General features: G+C 55.0%; 1 protein-coding gene across 1 annotated transcript in view; it reads left to right on the top strand.

Moving 5' to 3' along the window:
- Window positions 1-1,365, top strand: part of TUBA3E (tubulin alpha 3e) — a 47,685-nt gene extending 46,320 nt beyond the window's left edge. Inside the window, exon 5 of the mRNA XM_029610741.1 lies at window positions 968-1,365. Within this exon, the coding sequence (XP_029466601.1) occupies window positions 968-1,264 (297 nt within the window). The 3' untranslated portion in view covers window positions 1,265-1,365. The remainder of the gene's footprint in view (window positions 1-967) is intronic.
- The last annotated feature ends 13,033 nt before the right edge of the window (window positions 1,366-14,398 follow it).

The following is a 14,398-nucleotide window of genomic DNA, read 5'->3' as shown; positions in this document are numbered from 1 at the left end:
TGATATGGGTATGTTCAGGAAGGAAATTGGTTCTTACCTGCTAATTTTCGTTCCTGTAATTCCACAGATCAGTCCGAAGGCCCTCCCGTTTGATGCTGAAAGATTGATTTTCTGCCAAGTTTTGCTGCTTAGTACAGAATTTTTCTCTTAGGAGGGCAGTTATGGGATTCACTTCCTTGTCTTATTTGGTTCTTGACGAACAAGGTTTATAGTTCAGAGGTATCTACGCTTTATATTCCTATGTCTGTGTGAGGGGGTTTCTAAGTATCTTGGCTTGGGTACAGGTCAATACTGAGGTCCTGCAGGTGGCACACTCAGTTAAGCAGTGCCTCAAAGTTTTGTTTTGTTCTATGACTCCATCTGCTGGAAGGGATGAATAACCCTCTGGTGTGGACTGATCTGTGGTATTACAGGAACAAAAATTAACAGGTAAGAACCAATTTCTCTTTACAACTGTTGGTTCTGTTTTCTTTCTATTTCTTGAATGCATTTTATTGTCCTATATTTCCATGTTGTCACCGTTTTAAAGTAATTTTGCTATATCTGCACTCTGTTCTTATTTGTTAATATTTGTGATTTTTAAATGCGTATCCAAGATACATAACATCTTGAAACATCCATTAGTAAATTTCCACACAAAATATACAGTGAAAGATTTTTCTACCCTCAAAATAAAAGTTAAATCTGGTGCAAGTCTACCAGAGAGAAAAGGAGGATCACAATATTAAAAAAAAAATACAGAAAGAAAAGGATTACTTTTATATTCACACTGTAATCGTAAAATCTTTTTCCTTGAGGCTGTTCCCAGCTGACATGCTATGTAGGAAATAGGGTCCCAGTAATGCATTTATGATCTTTGCCTGTGTTCAAAACATGAACCAAGCACTTTTTAAACTATTTGTAAGTCAAAAAGAGAAGAAATCCTTCCTTGGCAACATTTAAATCTTGTTTTAATTATTTTCTATAGGTGGGAATTAACTACCAGCCTCCAACTGTGGTACCAGGAGGTGACTTGGCCAAAGTGCAGCGTGCTGTGTGCATGTTGAGTAACACCACTGCCATTGCTGAAGCCTGGGCTCGCTTGGACCACAAATTTGATCTGATGTATGCTAAGCGTGCCTTTGTCCACTGGTATGTAGGTGAAGGCATGGAGGAAGGAGAATTTTCTGAGGCTCGGGAGGATTTGGCAGCCCTGGAAAAAGATTATGAGGAAGTTGGTGTGGATTCAGTAGAGGGAGAAGCTGAAGAAGGAGAAGAATATTAAAGATGTGATATAACAAATACTCTGGAGTACTTCTATACCTGAAAAATGTTACATGGTTTCTGTTATTGAACCAGTTTACAAATAAAAGGTTTTGTTACATATCAGTATTTTTTTATTTATTGTGTATTTAGCTCATGCCTTTCATTAGTAGTTCAAGGCAAGATACATTCAAGCACAGTAAGTATTTTCTTGTACACATGTGGTTAGGGAGAAAAACAAATGCAGGTTCCTGGACATATCCAGATCAGTCCAGACCAGTGGGTTATGCACTCCCACCAGCAGATGGAGGCAGAGAACAAAACTGAGGCACTGCTATATACCAAGTGTGCCACCTGCAGCTCCTCAGTATTTCTCTGTCTCCAGCAGATTGTGGTGGTACACACCTGCAGCTCTTGGCTGTGCTATCTGGAGTTGCGTTTGCTCCCCGAGGTGCCAGGTTACATCTTGCGGGCCATCCCTCGGGTGGAACTGGGTGAACAGGGGGTTGGATACCCCTGGCAGTGATAGCCTGAGCAACCCAGAAACCCCGATAGCCAGGGAACTAGCTCCTTTGGCAGCCCCACAGCTTCCCTCCTGGTGACCGCTGGTTCAGGGAAGTATCCCCGTTGGGGAATCTGTTTTTCTATCTTTGATTTCATGAAGTTAAAAAAAAAAAAAAAGAGGCTTTATCCCAGGACAAGCAGGATGCTAGTCCTCACTTCCCTGTACGTACCTGGATCAGTCCAGACAGTGGATCAGTCCAGACAGTGGGTTATGTCCCCAAGCCAGCAGATGGAGTCAGCACAAGCTTTGAGGGGGCGTATCCATATATACTACTACCCCCTCTGCAGGAGTTCAGTATCTTCTGACTCCAGCAGATGCGAGTAGGGGAATCAGGCTTCCCCTCCTTTTCCTTTTTCTTCACTTTCTTGCTTGATTATGGCTTGTTGTCTTTTTCTGTGGATCAAGTTTGTATCAAGTTTGTATTAAGTTTAAAAAAAAAAAAAAGGCAGAGTTCTTTCAACTTCTGGGGAGTGGCTTCTCTTCCTTGTCTCTCCTCTGCGGCCGTGCTGTTTATTTCTCGTTGCAGCCAGGGGTAAGTTTGTTTTTCCTTTGTAGTTTTTTCCTTCACAGCTCAGCCCCCGGTGCCCGCGAAAGCCGGTGGAGCCGGCCTCTTCGCTCTTTACTCCCTCACCCGCGGCCATTTTACAGCTCCTCATGGGCTGCTGAGCCATTTAGGGAAAGATGTCTGGGGCGGGTCGTGTGGCCGGGAAGGCCCCCCCGCGGCACCCTCCTCTATTTTCGGACAGTGGGCAGTGCGGGCCGACCTGGCCCCCCCGCAGCGGCGCTTTTGTGCGCGTGGCCCCCCCCGTGGCTTTTTCTTTTCTCCTACAGCGATCCCGATGCCGCGGCCGTCCTGCTGTGCGGCCTGCGGAGACCCGGGGTCCCGGATTTCCCAGGAGGGCATCTGTGCACAATGCCTTCCCGGGGGGGAAGGTACCTCACAGTCCCTGACTGATTTCTCTTTTTTGCCCGGGCGGCGCGGGCCGGCCACTCCGCCATTTTTGGCGGGAACGGCGGCCATTTTACATTCTGAGCGCCCTGAGGCGCAGGCCACGAGGGGGAACGGATCCCTGGAGGCCACGAGGGAGAACGGAGCCCTGGAGGACTCTACCAGCGGGGGTGTTACCCCGATTTTGGTGCAGGAACCAAGCACCCAGGGCCAGGGAGCAAGAACCACGCCGCCCCCGAAGCGCACCCGAGCAGGCTGGGGTTCTCTCCGGAGTTTATCCTGCTCATGCATACCGCTTATCTGCAGGGGCTGGAAGCACCTGTGGGACCCCCCCCCCCCGACCCTCCGGGAGTGGGGGCCTCCCGCCTTCCTACCCGGGTCCGATCCACGCCCGCGGCAGTGGGGGCGGTGCCAGACCCAGCGGGACATGGACTTGACCTCCCGGACGGGGGACAAGGGGATGGCGCGCAGGAGGGGGATGATCCGCGTACCCTACGCCTCTTCCAGAGGGAAGAGCTGGACGACCTCATCCCGCAGATCATCCAAGAATTAGATTTGGACCCGCCACCAGACCCGTCTGCCCCAGTAGCTCCCGCTGTCGTCACTTCTTCAAGGAAGGGAGATCCTGTCCTGGCGGCACTCCGGCCGAGGGCTCGGGCTTTTCCCATTCATGACTCGTTTTTACAACTTCTCACCAGGGAATGGGACACCCCGGAGGCCTCCCTGAAGAGCAGCCGGGCTATGGAAAAGCTGTACCCGCTCCCCGAAGATTTTCTGGACCTTATCAAGGTCCCAAAGGTGGACTCCGCAGTGTCGGCGGTCACGAAGAGGACGACTATCCCAGTGACGGGAGGTGCGGCGTTGCGGACACACAGGATTGTAAGTTGGAAGTTTTCCTTAAGCGGGTTTTCGAGGTCTCCGCTCTGGGTATGCGGGCGGTGATGTGCAGTTCGCTTGCCCAGCGGGCTAGTCTCCTTTGGGTGCAACAACTCCTCACGTCTCAGAACCTGCCGTCCGATGAGGCTGCCCAGGCAGATCGGCTAGAAGCCGCAGTGGCGTATGGGGCGGACGCCTCGTAGGACCTTTTTCGGGTCCTCGCAAGATCCATGGTTTCGGTAGTGGCAGCACGACGACTACTGTGGCTACGCAATTGGGCGGCTGATACGTCCTCTAAGTCGAGTCTGGGCTCTCTTCCCTTCAGGGGCAAGTTCCTCTTCGGGGAGGATTTGGACCAGATCATCAAGTCCCTGGGGGAGAACGCTGTTCATCGGCTGCCGGAGGATAGGTTTCGACCATCCAGAGCATTTTCTTCTTCTCGGACCAGAGCCAGAGCGCAACGGCGCTACAGGGGATACAGACTGGCGGGCTCCCGGTCATCCGCCCCCAGGTCTCAGCCCTGGTCGCGCTCCTTTCGCGGGCGTCGGCTCGCAAGCACTACTCCCGGAACCGGGAACCCCTATACCAAGTCTTCACAATGATGCCAGTCTCGCCCACTCTCCTGTCCCCAGGATTGGGGACCGACTAACGTATTTCTACGCGGAGTGGGCACGGATCACCTCGGACCAGTGGGTCCTGGATACCATAAAACACGGCTACGCATTGGAATTTGTCCGCCCCCCGCAGGGAAGGTTCATCTTTTCCCCCTGTGGCTCGGACCTCAAGAGAGGAGCGGTGCAGCTGACTCTGGACAGACTCCGGGAGATAGGCGCTATTGCGCCCGTGCCCTTCGGAGAGGTGGGCTCGGGCCACTATTCCATCTATTTCGTCGTACCAAAGAAGGACGGTTCCTTCCGGCCTATCCTAGACCTCAAGGAAGTCAACAAGTCCCTTCGAGTCGTTCGGTTCCGCATGGAAACGCTCCGGTCAGTGATTGCGGCGGTGCATTGGGGGGAGTTCCTCGCCTCCGTGGACTTAACGGAGGCCTACCTGCACATTCCCATCCGCCCGGACCACCACCGTTTCCTTCGTTTCAAAATTCTGGACCAGCATTTTCAGTTCACGGCTCTCCCGTTCGGATTGGCGACGGCACCGCACACCTTCACCAAGATCATGGTAGTCGTGGCGGCAGCTCTCCGGAAGGAGGGCATCCTGGTTCATCCTTATCTGGACGATTGGCTCCTCCGGGCGAAGTCATTCGATCATGGACACTCAGCAGTGACTCGAGTAGTACGGTTTCTACATTCCCTGGGATGGGTAGTGAACTTCTCCAAGAGGTCCCTCATGCCCTCGCAATGCTTGGGTTTTTTTGGGGGCGACCTTCGACACCCTACTGGGCAAAGTTTTTCTGCGCCAGGACAAAGCTCAATCCTTGCGGGATCACACACGACGGTTCTCTGCGTTACCAGAGCCCACCTCCTGGGACTACCTGCAAATCCTGGGAATGATGGGGTCCACCATCGACCTTGTACCTTGGGCTTTCGCGCACCTCAGGACCTTACAGTGGGCGCTCCTCTCCCGTTGGAAACCAGTATCGCAGGACTACCAGATGATTCTCCCGCTCCCGCAGAATGCCAGGGACAGTCTGGGCTGGTGGTTGGATCCGCCGAACCTGGCCCTTGGCATGTCCCTCGATCTGCCAAATTGGGTGGTGGTGACCACCGATGCCAGTCTAGCAGGCTGGGGTGCAGTCTGCGATTGAAGCGCCACCCAGGGGACGTGGTCCACGGTGGAGGCGAAGTGGTCAATCAACCATCTGGAAACCAGAGCGGTCCGGCTAGCTCTGCGACATTTCCTCCCGCTTCTTCGGAATCGGGAAGTCAGAATCCTATCAGACAACGCTACCACCATGGCCTACATCAACAGACCAAGGAGGCACGTGCAGGTCGCGCTCGAGGCGGCGCTGCTGATGCAATGGGCGGAGCGTCATCTCGTCCGGCTAGCGGCCTCGCACATCGCCGGTGTGGACAACGTCCAGGCGGACTTCCTCAGTCGGCAACTGCTGGACCCCGGAGAGTGGTCTCTCTCCGACAAAGCGATGCAACTTCTCGTCCATCGGTGGGGGGCCCCCCACTTGGATCTGATGGCGTCCGCTCTCAATGCCAAGGCTCCATGCTTCTTCAGTCGCCGGAGAGAGCGCGGCGTGGAGGGAGTGGATGCCCTGGTCCTCCCGTGGCCGCCACATCTTCTGCTCTACGCTTTTCCACCATGGCCCCTGGTGGGCAGGATGCTCCGCAGAATAGAAAGCCATCAGGGGACCGTGGTTTTCGTCGCCCCAGAATGGCCCAGGCGACCCTGGTTTGCGGACCTGCTACAGCTGGTGATCGACGGGCCAATCAGGCTGGGGCACCTCCCCCAGCTCCTACATCAGGGCCCGGTATTTTTCGAGCAGGCAGAACTCTTCTGTCTTGCGGCCTGGCTTTTGAGAGGCGCCGCCTCCGGCGTCGGGGCTACCCGGAGGCGGTAGTATTCACGCTATTGCGGGCACGAAAGACATCGACGTCAGCGGCCTATGTTCGAGTCTGGAAGGTGTTCGAGCTGTGGTGTACCAGCCAGGCCACGAGACCCGCTAAGGCTTCTGTACCTCAGATCCTTCAGTTTCTACAGGCGGGGGTGGAAAAAGGGCTTACCTATAATTCACTACGGGTTCAGGTGGCCGCCCTTGGTTCGCTGTTGAGCGATGGGGGCTCTCTTCTACAGTATCCTGACATTGCTCGTTTTCTCAAGGGTGTCAAGCATATGCGTCCTCCGTTACGGGACCCTTGTCCCTCCTGGAGTCTTAACCTTGTGCTTCGCTCCCTGTCGGGACCACCGTTCGAGCCGCTGCGCAGCGCAACGATAAAGGATCTCACTCTCAAGACTGTATTTCTTGTGGCCATCTGTTCCACTCGACGCATCTCGGAGCTGCAGGCTCTGTCGTGTAGAGAGCCCTATCTCCGTTTCTCCGACTCTGGAGTTTCGCTTCGCACCGTTCCCTCCTTCCTTCCGAAGGTGGTTTCTGCATTCCATGTGAACCAGACGGTGGAGTTGCCGTCCTTCTCTTCCTCAGAGCCGAAGTCTCTCCGTCTCTTGAATGTCAAGCGCACTCTGCGCCTCTATCTGGAGGCTACAAATGAGTTCCGGACCTCTGACCATCTCTTCGTACTCTGGGCCGGTCCTAAGAAGGGGTCTCAAGCCTCGAAGACTACCATTGCCAGATGGCTGTAGGCCGGCATTGCTGCTTCCTACATTGGGGCGGGTTGGACTCCCCCACCCGGAATCGTAGCGCATTCTACACGTTCTCAGGCGGCTTCCTGGGCGGAGGTTCGCTCGGTATCCTCGCAGGAAATTTGTAGGGCAGCCACCTGGAAATCGTCACACACGTTCTCGAGGCACTATCGTCTGCACCTTGCCTCTTCGGTCTCTGGACACTTTGGCGAGCAGGTTCTCCGAGCAGGCCTCGCAGGACCCCACCCGATTTAGGGAAGCTTGGGTACATCCCACTGTCTGGACTGATCCAGGTATGTACAGGGAAAAGAAAATTATTACTTACCTGCTAATTTTCGTTCCTGTAGTACCATGGATCAGTCCAGACGCCCACCGCGTTTGGGTTCTTGATCCTGCTCAGCTCTGCGCTACTTCTTGCTCGCAGTGTTCTGTGTCTTCACAGTCGTTTCTTTTCGCTGTTTTTCACAGCTCCCTACAAGTTGGTAGGATGTTTGCAGTTACTTGTTGCGGTTACAATTGTCTTCATTATCTGTTTCCATAAACTTGATCCTTCGGGGGTTTCTACTCTGGCTTTGATATACTCGATACTGAACTCCTGCAGAGGGGGTAGTAGTATATATGGATACGCCCCCTCAAAGCTTGTGCTGACTCCATCTGCTGGATTGGGGACATAACCCACTGTCTGGACTGATCCATGGTACTACAGGAACGAAAATTAGCAGGTAAGTAATAATTTTCTTATATGGGTGACGTCATTGAACGGAGCCCAGGCGGGAAAACTTTCTGTCAAAGTTTCTAGAAACTTTTGACTGGCCCAGTGAGGCCACTGAGCATGCCCAGCATGCTATGATATTCTCTGCCACAGGTGTCTCTCTTCAGTTTTCGTTTTTTCCGCGCTGCAGCCAGCATCGCGGAACCGGAGCCGTTGAGTTTTCTCAACCTTCTTGTGACTTATTAGTCTAAAAAAAGTGATATTCCCTGTACGTACCAGGATCAGTCCAGACGGTGGGTTATGTCCCCCGTCCAGCAGATGGAGTCAGAACAGAGCTCGAGAGTGGCACCTCATATGCTAGCGCACCCTCTGCTGGAGCTCAGTATCTTTCTGACTCCAGCAGATGCGAGTTGGGGAAATCAGGATTTCCCAGGGGGACAGGTTTTCTTCTTTTCTTTGGCTCTCTTTTGAGTTCTTCCTGTCATTTTTGTTCCTCTTTGCAAGGTTGGATCAAGTTATTCTAAAAAAAAAAAAAAAAAAAAAAGTAAATAAATTGCTGTTCACGTTGATTTTTGAGGAGGCGTTTCTTCGAGCTCTATTCTGCCTCCTCCTGCTATTCTGTACTTGCGCGTTGTGGTAAGTGGGTTTTCCCTTTGTGTTTTGCTTGCTTTACAGCTGAGTTGGCCGGTGGCTCCGGCTCCTACGCGCGAGTGCTGACAGTCCCGCGGCCCGGCACGTTTTTTCCTCGGGCCTGGGCGCACCGGCGGGGGGTTTTCCCGCCGGTGCCTACGGACTTGTTGGGCGGGTTGTGAAGGCCACTCCGGCCCCCCCGCGGTGCGATTTCCTTTCGGCCCCCCCCGAGGCGGACTTTCGTCGCGGCATTCGATGCCGCGCTTCTCGAGGTGCGAGACCTGCGGAGAGCAGGGGTCTCGTTTCTCGAGGGAGGGGGTTTGCCCGCGCTGCCTTCCCGAGGAGGAAGGCGCCGCGCACGGCACGGGTGCGCTCCCGACCCCCCTCTCCCCGTTGCCCGGGAAGCGTGGGCCGGCCATTTCCTCGCCAAGGGCGGGAATGGCGGCCATTTTGGAGAGGGAGCTTGGCGCGGAAAACGGCCGGGAGGAGGATGCCGCGGCTCGGGGCGGCCCTCGCCTGCAGTGCAGCCCCGAGGAGGGCTTGCCGAATCGTCTGCCCCAGGAGCCCTCTACTTCTGGCGCGCCTCCCGGCATGCCATTTTTCTCCCCGGATTTTATTTTAAAACTGCATAGGGCTTATTTACAAGGCCTAGCAGATCCGGGGGGCGCTATGGCTGGACCGCCCTCTCCCAAGATCCCTAAGCTAGCTTTGCCGCCCACCGGGCCTCTGGGCCCGGCTGGGGCAGTCCCAGGAACCCCTGCTCTGCCATCCCCGCCGCGCGCTGTGGGAGCGGCTTCCACCCCGGGATTCGATCCCTCTGACCCTCCGGAGGCGCACGCGGATGGACAGACGGAAGGAGACGATCCGCGCGCCCTACGAATATTCCACAAGGAGGAGCTGCAGGATCTGCTGCAACAGACGCTGCAGGAGCTGGATTTGGATCCACCGCCGGATCCGCCGGCGCCAGTGGCTCCAGCGGTGGCGACATGCTCTAAGAAAGGGGATCCAGTCCTGGCCGCGCTCAGGCCTCGGGCGAAGGCGTTTCCAGTTCATGAGTCTTTTCTGCAACTGCTTACTGGAGAATGGGACGCCCCGGAGGCGTCCCTGAGGGTCTCCCGAGCCATGGAAAAATTGTATCCGTTGCCGGAGGATTTCTTAGATCTCGTCCGGGTCCCTAAGGTGGATTCGGCGGTCTCTGCGGTGACGAAGAGGACGACGATCCCGGTCACGGGCGGTACGGCCCTACGGGACACGCAGGACCGCAAGCTGGAAACGTTCCTCAAAAGAGTGTTTGAAGTCTCGGCCTTAGGCATGCGTGCCGTCATGTGTACCTCGTTGACTCAGAGGGCGAGTCTCCTCTGGGTTCAGCAGCTCCTGACGTCCCAGCAGCTGCCTCCGGAGGAGGCCGCTCAGGCGGACAGTCTGGAATCTGCCATTGCATACGGGGCGGATGCTCTGTATGATCTCTTCCGTGTCCTGGCCCGGTCCATGGTCTCGGTGGTGGCAGCTCGTAGGCTCCTCTGGCTTCGGAATTGGTCGGCGGACGCTTCTTCGAAATCGAGCTTAGGATCCCTCCCGTTCCGGGGGAAGTTCCTCTTCGGCAATGAGCTGGATGAAATCATCAAATCATTGGGAGAAAACTCGGTGCATCGACTACCCGAAGACAGACAGCGGACTTACAGGCCGTTTGCTTCTTCCAGAACCAGAGCGAGGGCGCAGCGGCGTTTCAGGTCGTACCGACAGCCGGGACCTCGAGCCGCCCCCAACAGATCACAGCCGTGGTCGCGTTCCTTTCGCGGGCGGAGGCCCGCGAGAGACGGCTCGGGGCAGGGGAATCCCCCCGCCAAATCCACCCAATGATGCCAGGGTGGCCCACTCCTCCAGCCCGACCATCGGGGGCCGACTCACGGAATTCTTCGAGGAGTGGGCGAAGATCACCTCAGACCAGTGGGTCCTGGACGCCATCCGGCACGGTTACGCCTTGGAGTTTGTCCGCCCGCCACGGGACAAGTTCCTTTTCTCCCCGTGCGGCTCCGAGGCCAAACGAATGGCGGTTCAACAGACTCTGGACCGCCTTCAGGCCATAGAGGCAATTGTGCCCGTCCCCTTCGCCGAGGTGGGCTCGGGGCATTATTCCATCTACTTCGTAGTTCCCAAGAAGGACGGGTCGTTTCGCCCCATACTGGATTTAAAGGAGGTCAACCGGTCACTCCGGGTCAGCCGTTTTCGTATGGAGACACTGCGGTCGGTAATTGCCGCAGTGCACCGGGGGGAATTCCTGGCGTCCTTGGATCTGACGGAGGCGTATCTCCATATTCCCATACGTCCGGACCACCAGCGTTACCTTCGCTTCAAGATCCTCGGACAGCACTTTCAATTCCGGGCTCTGCCCTTCGGTTTGGCGACAGCCCCCCGGACCTTCACCAAGATTATGGTAGTGGTGGCGGCGGCCCTTCGCAAGGAGGGTATCTTAGTGCATCCCTACCTGGACGACTGGCTGGTACGGGCGAAGTCCTTCTCACATGGTCAGGCCTCGGTTGCCAGGGTCTTGGAGGTCCTGCGCTCCCTGGGCTGGGTCGTGAACCTTCCCAAGAGCTCACTCGTGCCATCGCAACGCTTGGATTTCCTGGGCGCGACTTTCGACACTCAGCAGGGCATGGTGTTTTCTGCGTTCCGACAAGGCCCTCTCGTTAAGGGAGCACATACGTCATTTCGCGGCCTTGCCGGAGCCCACCGCTTGGAATTATCTGCAGCTCCTGCGAGTGATGGGCTCCACGATCGACATGGTGCCCTGGGCCTTTGCACACCTGCGTCCCCTGCAGGCGTCCCTGCTTTCTCGTTGGAAACCGGTCTCGCAGGAGTATCAAGTGATCCTGCCTCTCCCTCAGGCGGCTCGGGACAGCCTAAAGTGGTGGTTGGTTCCGGCTCACCTGGCTCGCGGCGTTTCGCTCGAAGTCCCCACTTGGGTGGTGGTGACCACGGACGCCAGTCTAGTGGGCTGGGGCGCCGTCTGCGATCGCAGCGCCACGCAGGGGCTATGGGCGCCGGAGGAGGCTCGGTGGCCGATCAACCGACTGGAGACCAGGGCGGTACGGCTAGCGCTCCGGCACTTCCTCCCTCTGGTTCGGAACAGGGAGGTGCGGATCCTTTCCGACAATGCGACCACCGTGGCCTACATCAATCGCCAGGGCGGAACGAGAAGCGAACACGTCTCCGCCGAAACCACGCTACTGATGGCATGGGCGGAACTACATCTCGTGCGGCTCGCGGCCTCTCACATAGCCGGGGTGGACAACATCCAGGCGGATTATCTCAGTCGGCAGCGCCTGGACCCCGGCGAGTGGTCACTATCCGACGCCGCGATGAAACTCCTAGTTCAACGCTGGGGGATGCCGCGGTTGGACCTGATGGCGACGGCGTCCAATACCAAGGCCCCGCGCTTCTTCAGTCGCAGAAGGGAGCGAGGCGCGGAGGGAGTGGATGCTCTGGCACTCCCGTGGCCAGAGGACCAATTGCTCTATGTCTTTCCTCCCTGGCCCCTTGTGGGCAGGGTCATTCGCAGGATAGAAAGTCACAGAGGCCTCGTGATTCTCGTGGCTCCAGAATGGGCCCGACGTCCCTGGTTCGCGGACCTACTCCTCCTGGCGGTGGATGGACCGATCCGGCTGGGTCACCTTCCCCGGCTCCTGCACCAGGGTCCTGTATTTTTCGACCAGGCAGAACTCTTTTGTCTTGCGGCATGGCTTTTGAGCGGCGGCGTCTCCGCCGCAGAGGCTACCCGGAGGCGGTGATCTCGACGATGCTTAAGGCCCGCAAGCCCTCCACGTCCGTGGCCTATGTTCGAGTGTGGAAGGTCTTCGAGGCCTGGTGTGCCGGTCGGGACGTCCGGCCCACGGAGGCGACGGTCACACTAATCCTTCAGTTCTTGCAGGACGGACTGGACAAAGGTCTCGCTTATAATTCTCTCCGCGTACAAGTGGCGGCTTTGAATATCTTAGTGCGGAACACTTCCTCGCTCCTGCTCCATCCGGACATCGCCCGGTTTCTGAAGGGGGTTCAACACGTCCGACCGCCGGTCAGGGACCCCTGCCCCTCGTGGAATCTTAATCTAGTACTTCGGGCACTGGCAGGTGCTCCATTCGAACCACTTCAAGGATCCACACTTAAAGACCTCACGATGAAGACAGTCTTTCTTCTAGCGATATGCTCCGCTCGGCGTATCTCGGAGCTTCAAGCGCTATCCTGCAGGGAGCCCTACCTGCGTATTTCGGATGCCGGGATTTCACTTCGCACGGTGCCAGCTTTCCTGCCAAAGGTGGTGTCGTCTTTTCACTTGAACCAGACGGTTGAGATCTCGGCCTTTTCTCCAGAGGATTCTCGGACGCTTCGCCATCTGGATGTGAAGCGAGTGCTCCTCCACTACTTAGAGGTTACCAATGCCTTCCGGGTATCCGATCATCTGTTTGTCCTCTGGTCGGGACCTAAGAAGGGTTCCGCCGCGTCGAAGACGACCATCGCCCGCTGGATTAAGGACGCCATCTCGGCGGCTTACATTGGTTCTGGACGAGACCCACCCAGGGGAGTTCGAGCCCACTCTACTCGCTCGCAAGCAGCATCCTGGGCTGAATCTCGTTCCGTGTCTCCGCAGGAGATCTGTCGGGCGGCGACTTGGAAGTCGCTGCATACCTTTGCCAGGCATTATCGGTTGCACCTGGCGCCTTCGGGATCCGGTCTCTTTGGGGATCAGGTCCTCCGAGCAGGGCTTTCAGGGGCCCACCCGGTTTAGGGAAGCTTGGGTACATCCCACCGTCTGGACTGATCCTGGTACGTACAGGGAAAAGAAAATTATTCCTTACCTGCTAATTTTCGTTCCTGTAGTACCATGGATCAGTCCAGACGCCCACCACGCTGGGATCTCAAGCTCCTGCTCGGGTTTTCGTCTGTATGGCTGTCTTGTTGGCTGCCTTTTCTTTCTTTCTTCCGCTAAGTTTCTTTCGGGGTTACAACTCCTCACAAGTTGACTGTTCCGACCTGAGTTGCAGGTCGTCTCGGTTATCGTTCTTGATGGTTTATTTACGTCAGGTTTCTTGATCCACCTTGTTCCTTACATTGCTATTTTCAGCTTTGTTATCCATGATACTGAGCTCCAGCAGAGGGTGCGCTAGCATATGAGGTGCCACTCTCGAGCTCTGTTCTGACTCCATCTGCTGGACGGGGGACATAACCCACCGTCTGGACTGATCCATGGTACTACAGGAACGAAAATTAGCAGGTAAGGAATAATTTTCTTTTCTCTCTCATAAAATTGAGAGATTTGGATACATTTGCTGTTGAAGCGGTTCAGAACAAATTGGCTCAATCTGGCATTCCAAGAAGTTGGAAAACATGGAAAACTGATCATTCTGAATTTGAGGGTCCTGAATTTTCCTTATCTTAAAGTGATTTCCCCTAAGGATATATTTAGAAATTACCATACAGAAAGGGAGGTGGGTGTTAACACAGACAGGAGAAACTTAGCAAAAGTGCTACAATTTCTGAGATTCTTCACTGTCCAATCAATGACTGCAACTTGCAGAGGGCAAAGGAGACCAGTCCTTGAATTAGCAGCTTCAACTTTTCTGTGTGTTCCTTGTCTGGGAAGAGTGGATGGGATGTAGGACCTTACCCTTTAACCCCAGAGAAGTTGAAGCTGTGAAGCGCTTACCAGTTAATGTTTCCATTTCAGGTCCTTTCAAGGATGTAGACACAATTCTAATCAACTGACAAAGAAAATTAGTAAGCCTAAAAACAAAAATAAAACCAGTGGCTAGTGCAGCTGTTTCTTTTTACACATGATAGATATGAAGCAGTTTTGGAATGCTGGAAGGTCTTCTGTTGGCTGTCAGGATGTGACCTGCCAATTGGTGGTGCATGGTATACACTTTTTAAAGTTGGTGAGGCAGGTGTACCACCATTCATTAGTAAGCCTCGCCTATGGCTAGTATGGTGGGCAGTAGTGGTCAAATGTCTGTCATTCTTTCCTAAAGAAAGCAATGGGAGATTTTTTTTGGAGGCTCATTTCCCTAAAAACACCCAAAATTTCTTTTCACACTCAAGACATTTTTTTCCTGCATGCCAAAATCAGTGAAATTTCATCCCCTTTTTGAACAGTTATTGT

This window comes from Rhinatrema bivittatum, chromosome 1 (genome assembly GCF_901001135.1).
Source record: "Rhinatrema bivittatum chromosome 1, aRhiBiv1.1, whole genome shotgun sequence".
NCBI classification, from domain to species: Eukaryota; Metazoa; Chordata; class Amphibia; order Gymnophiona; family Rhinatrematidae; genus Rhinatrema; species Rhinatrema bivittatum.
This window is presented reverse-complemented; position numbering and strand designations above follow the sequence as displayed.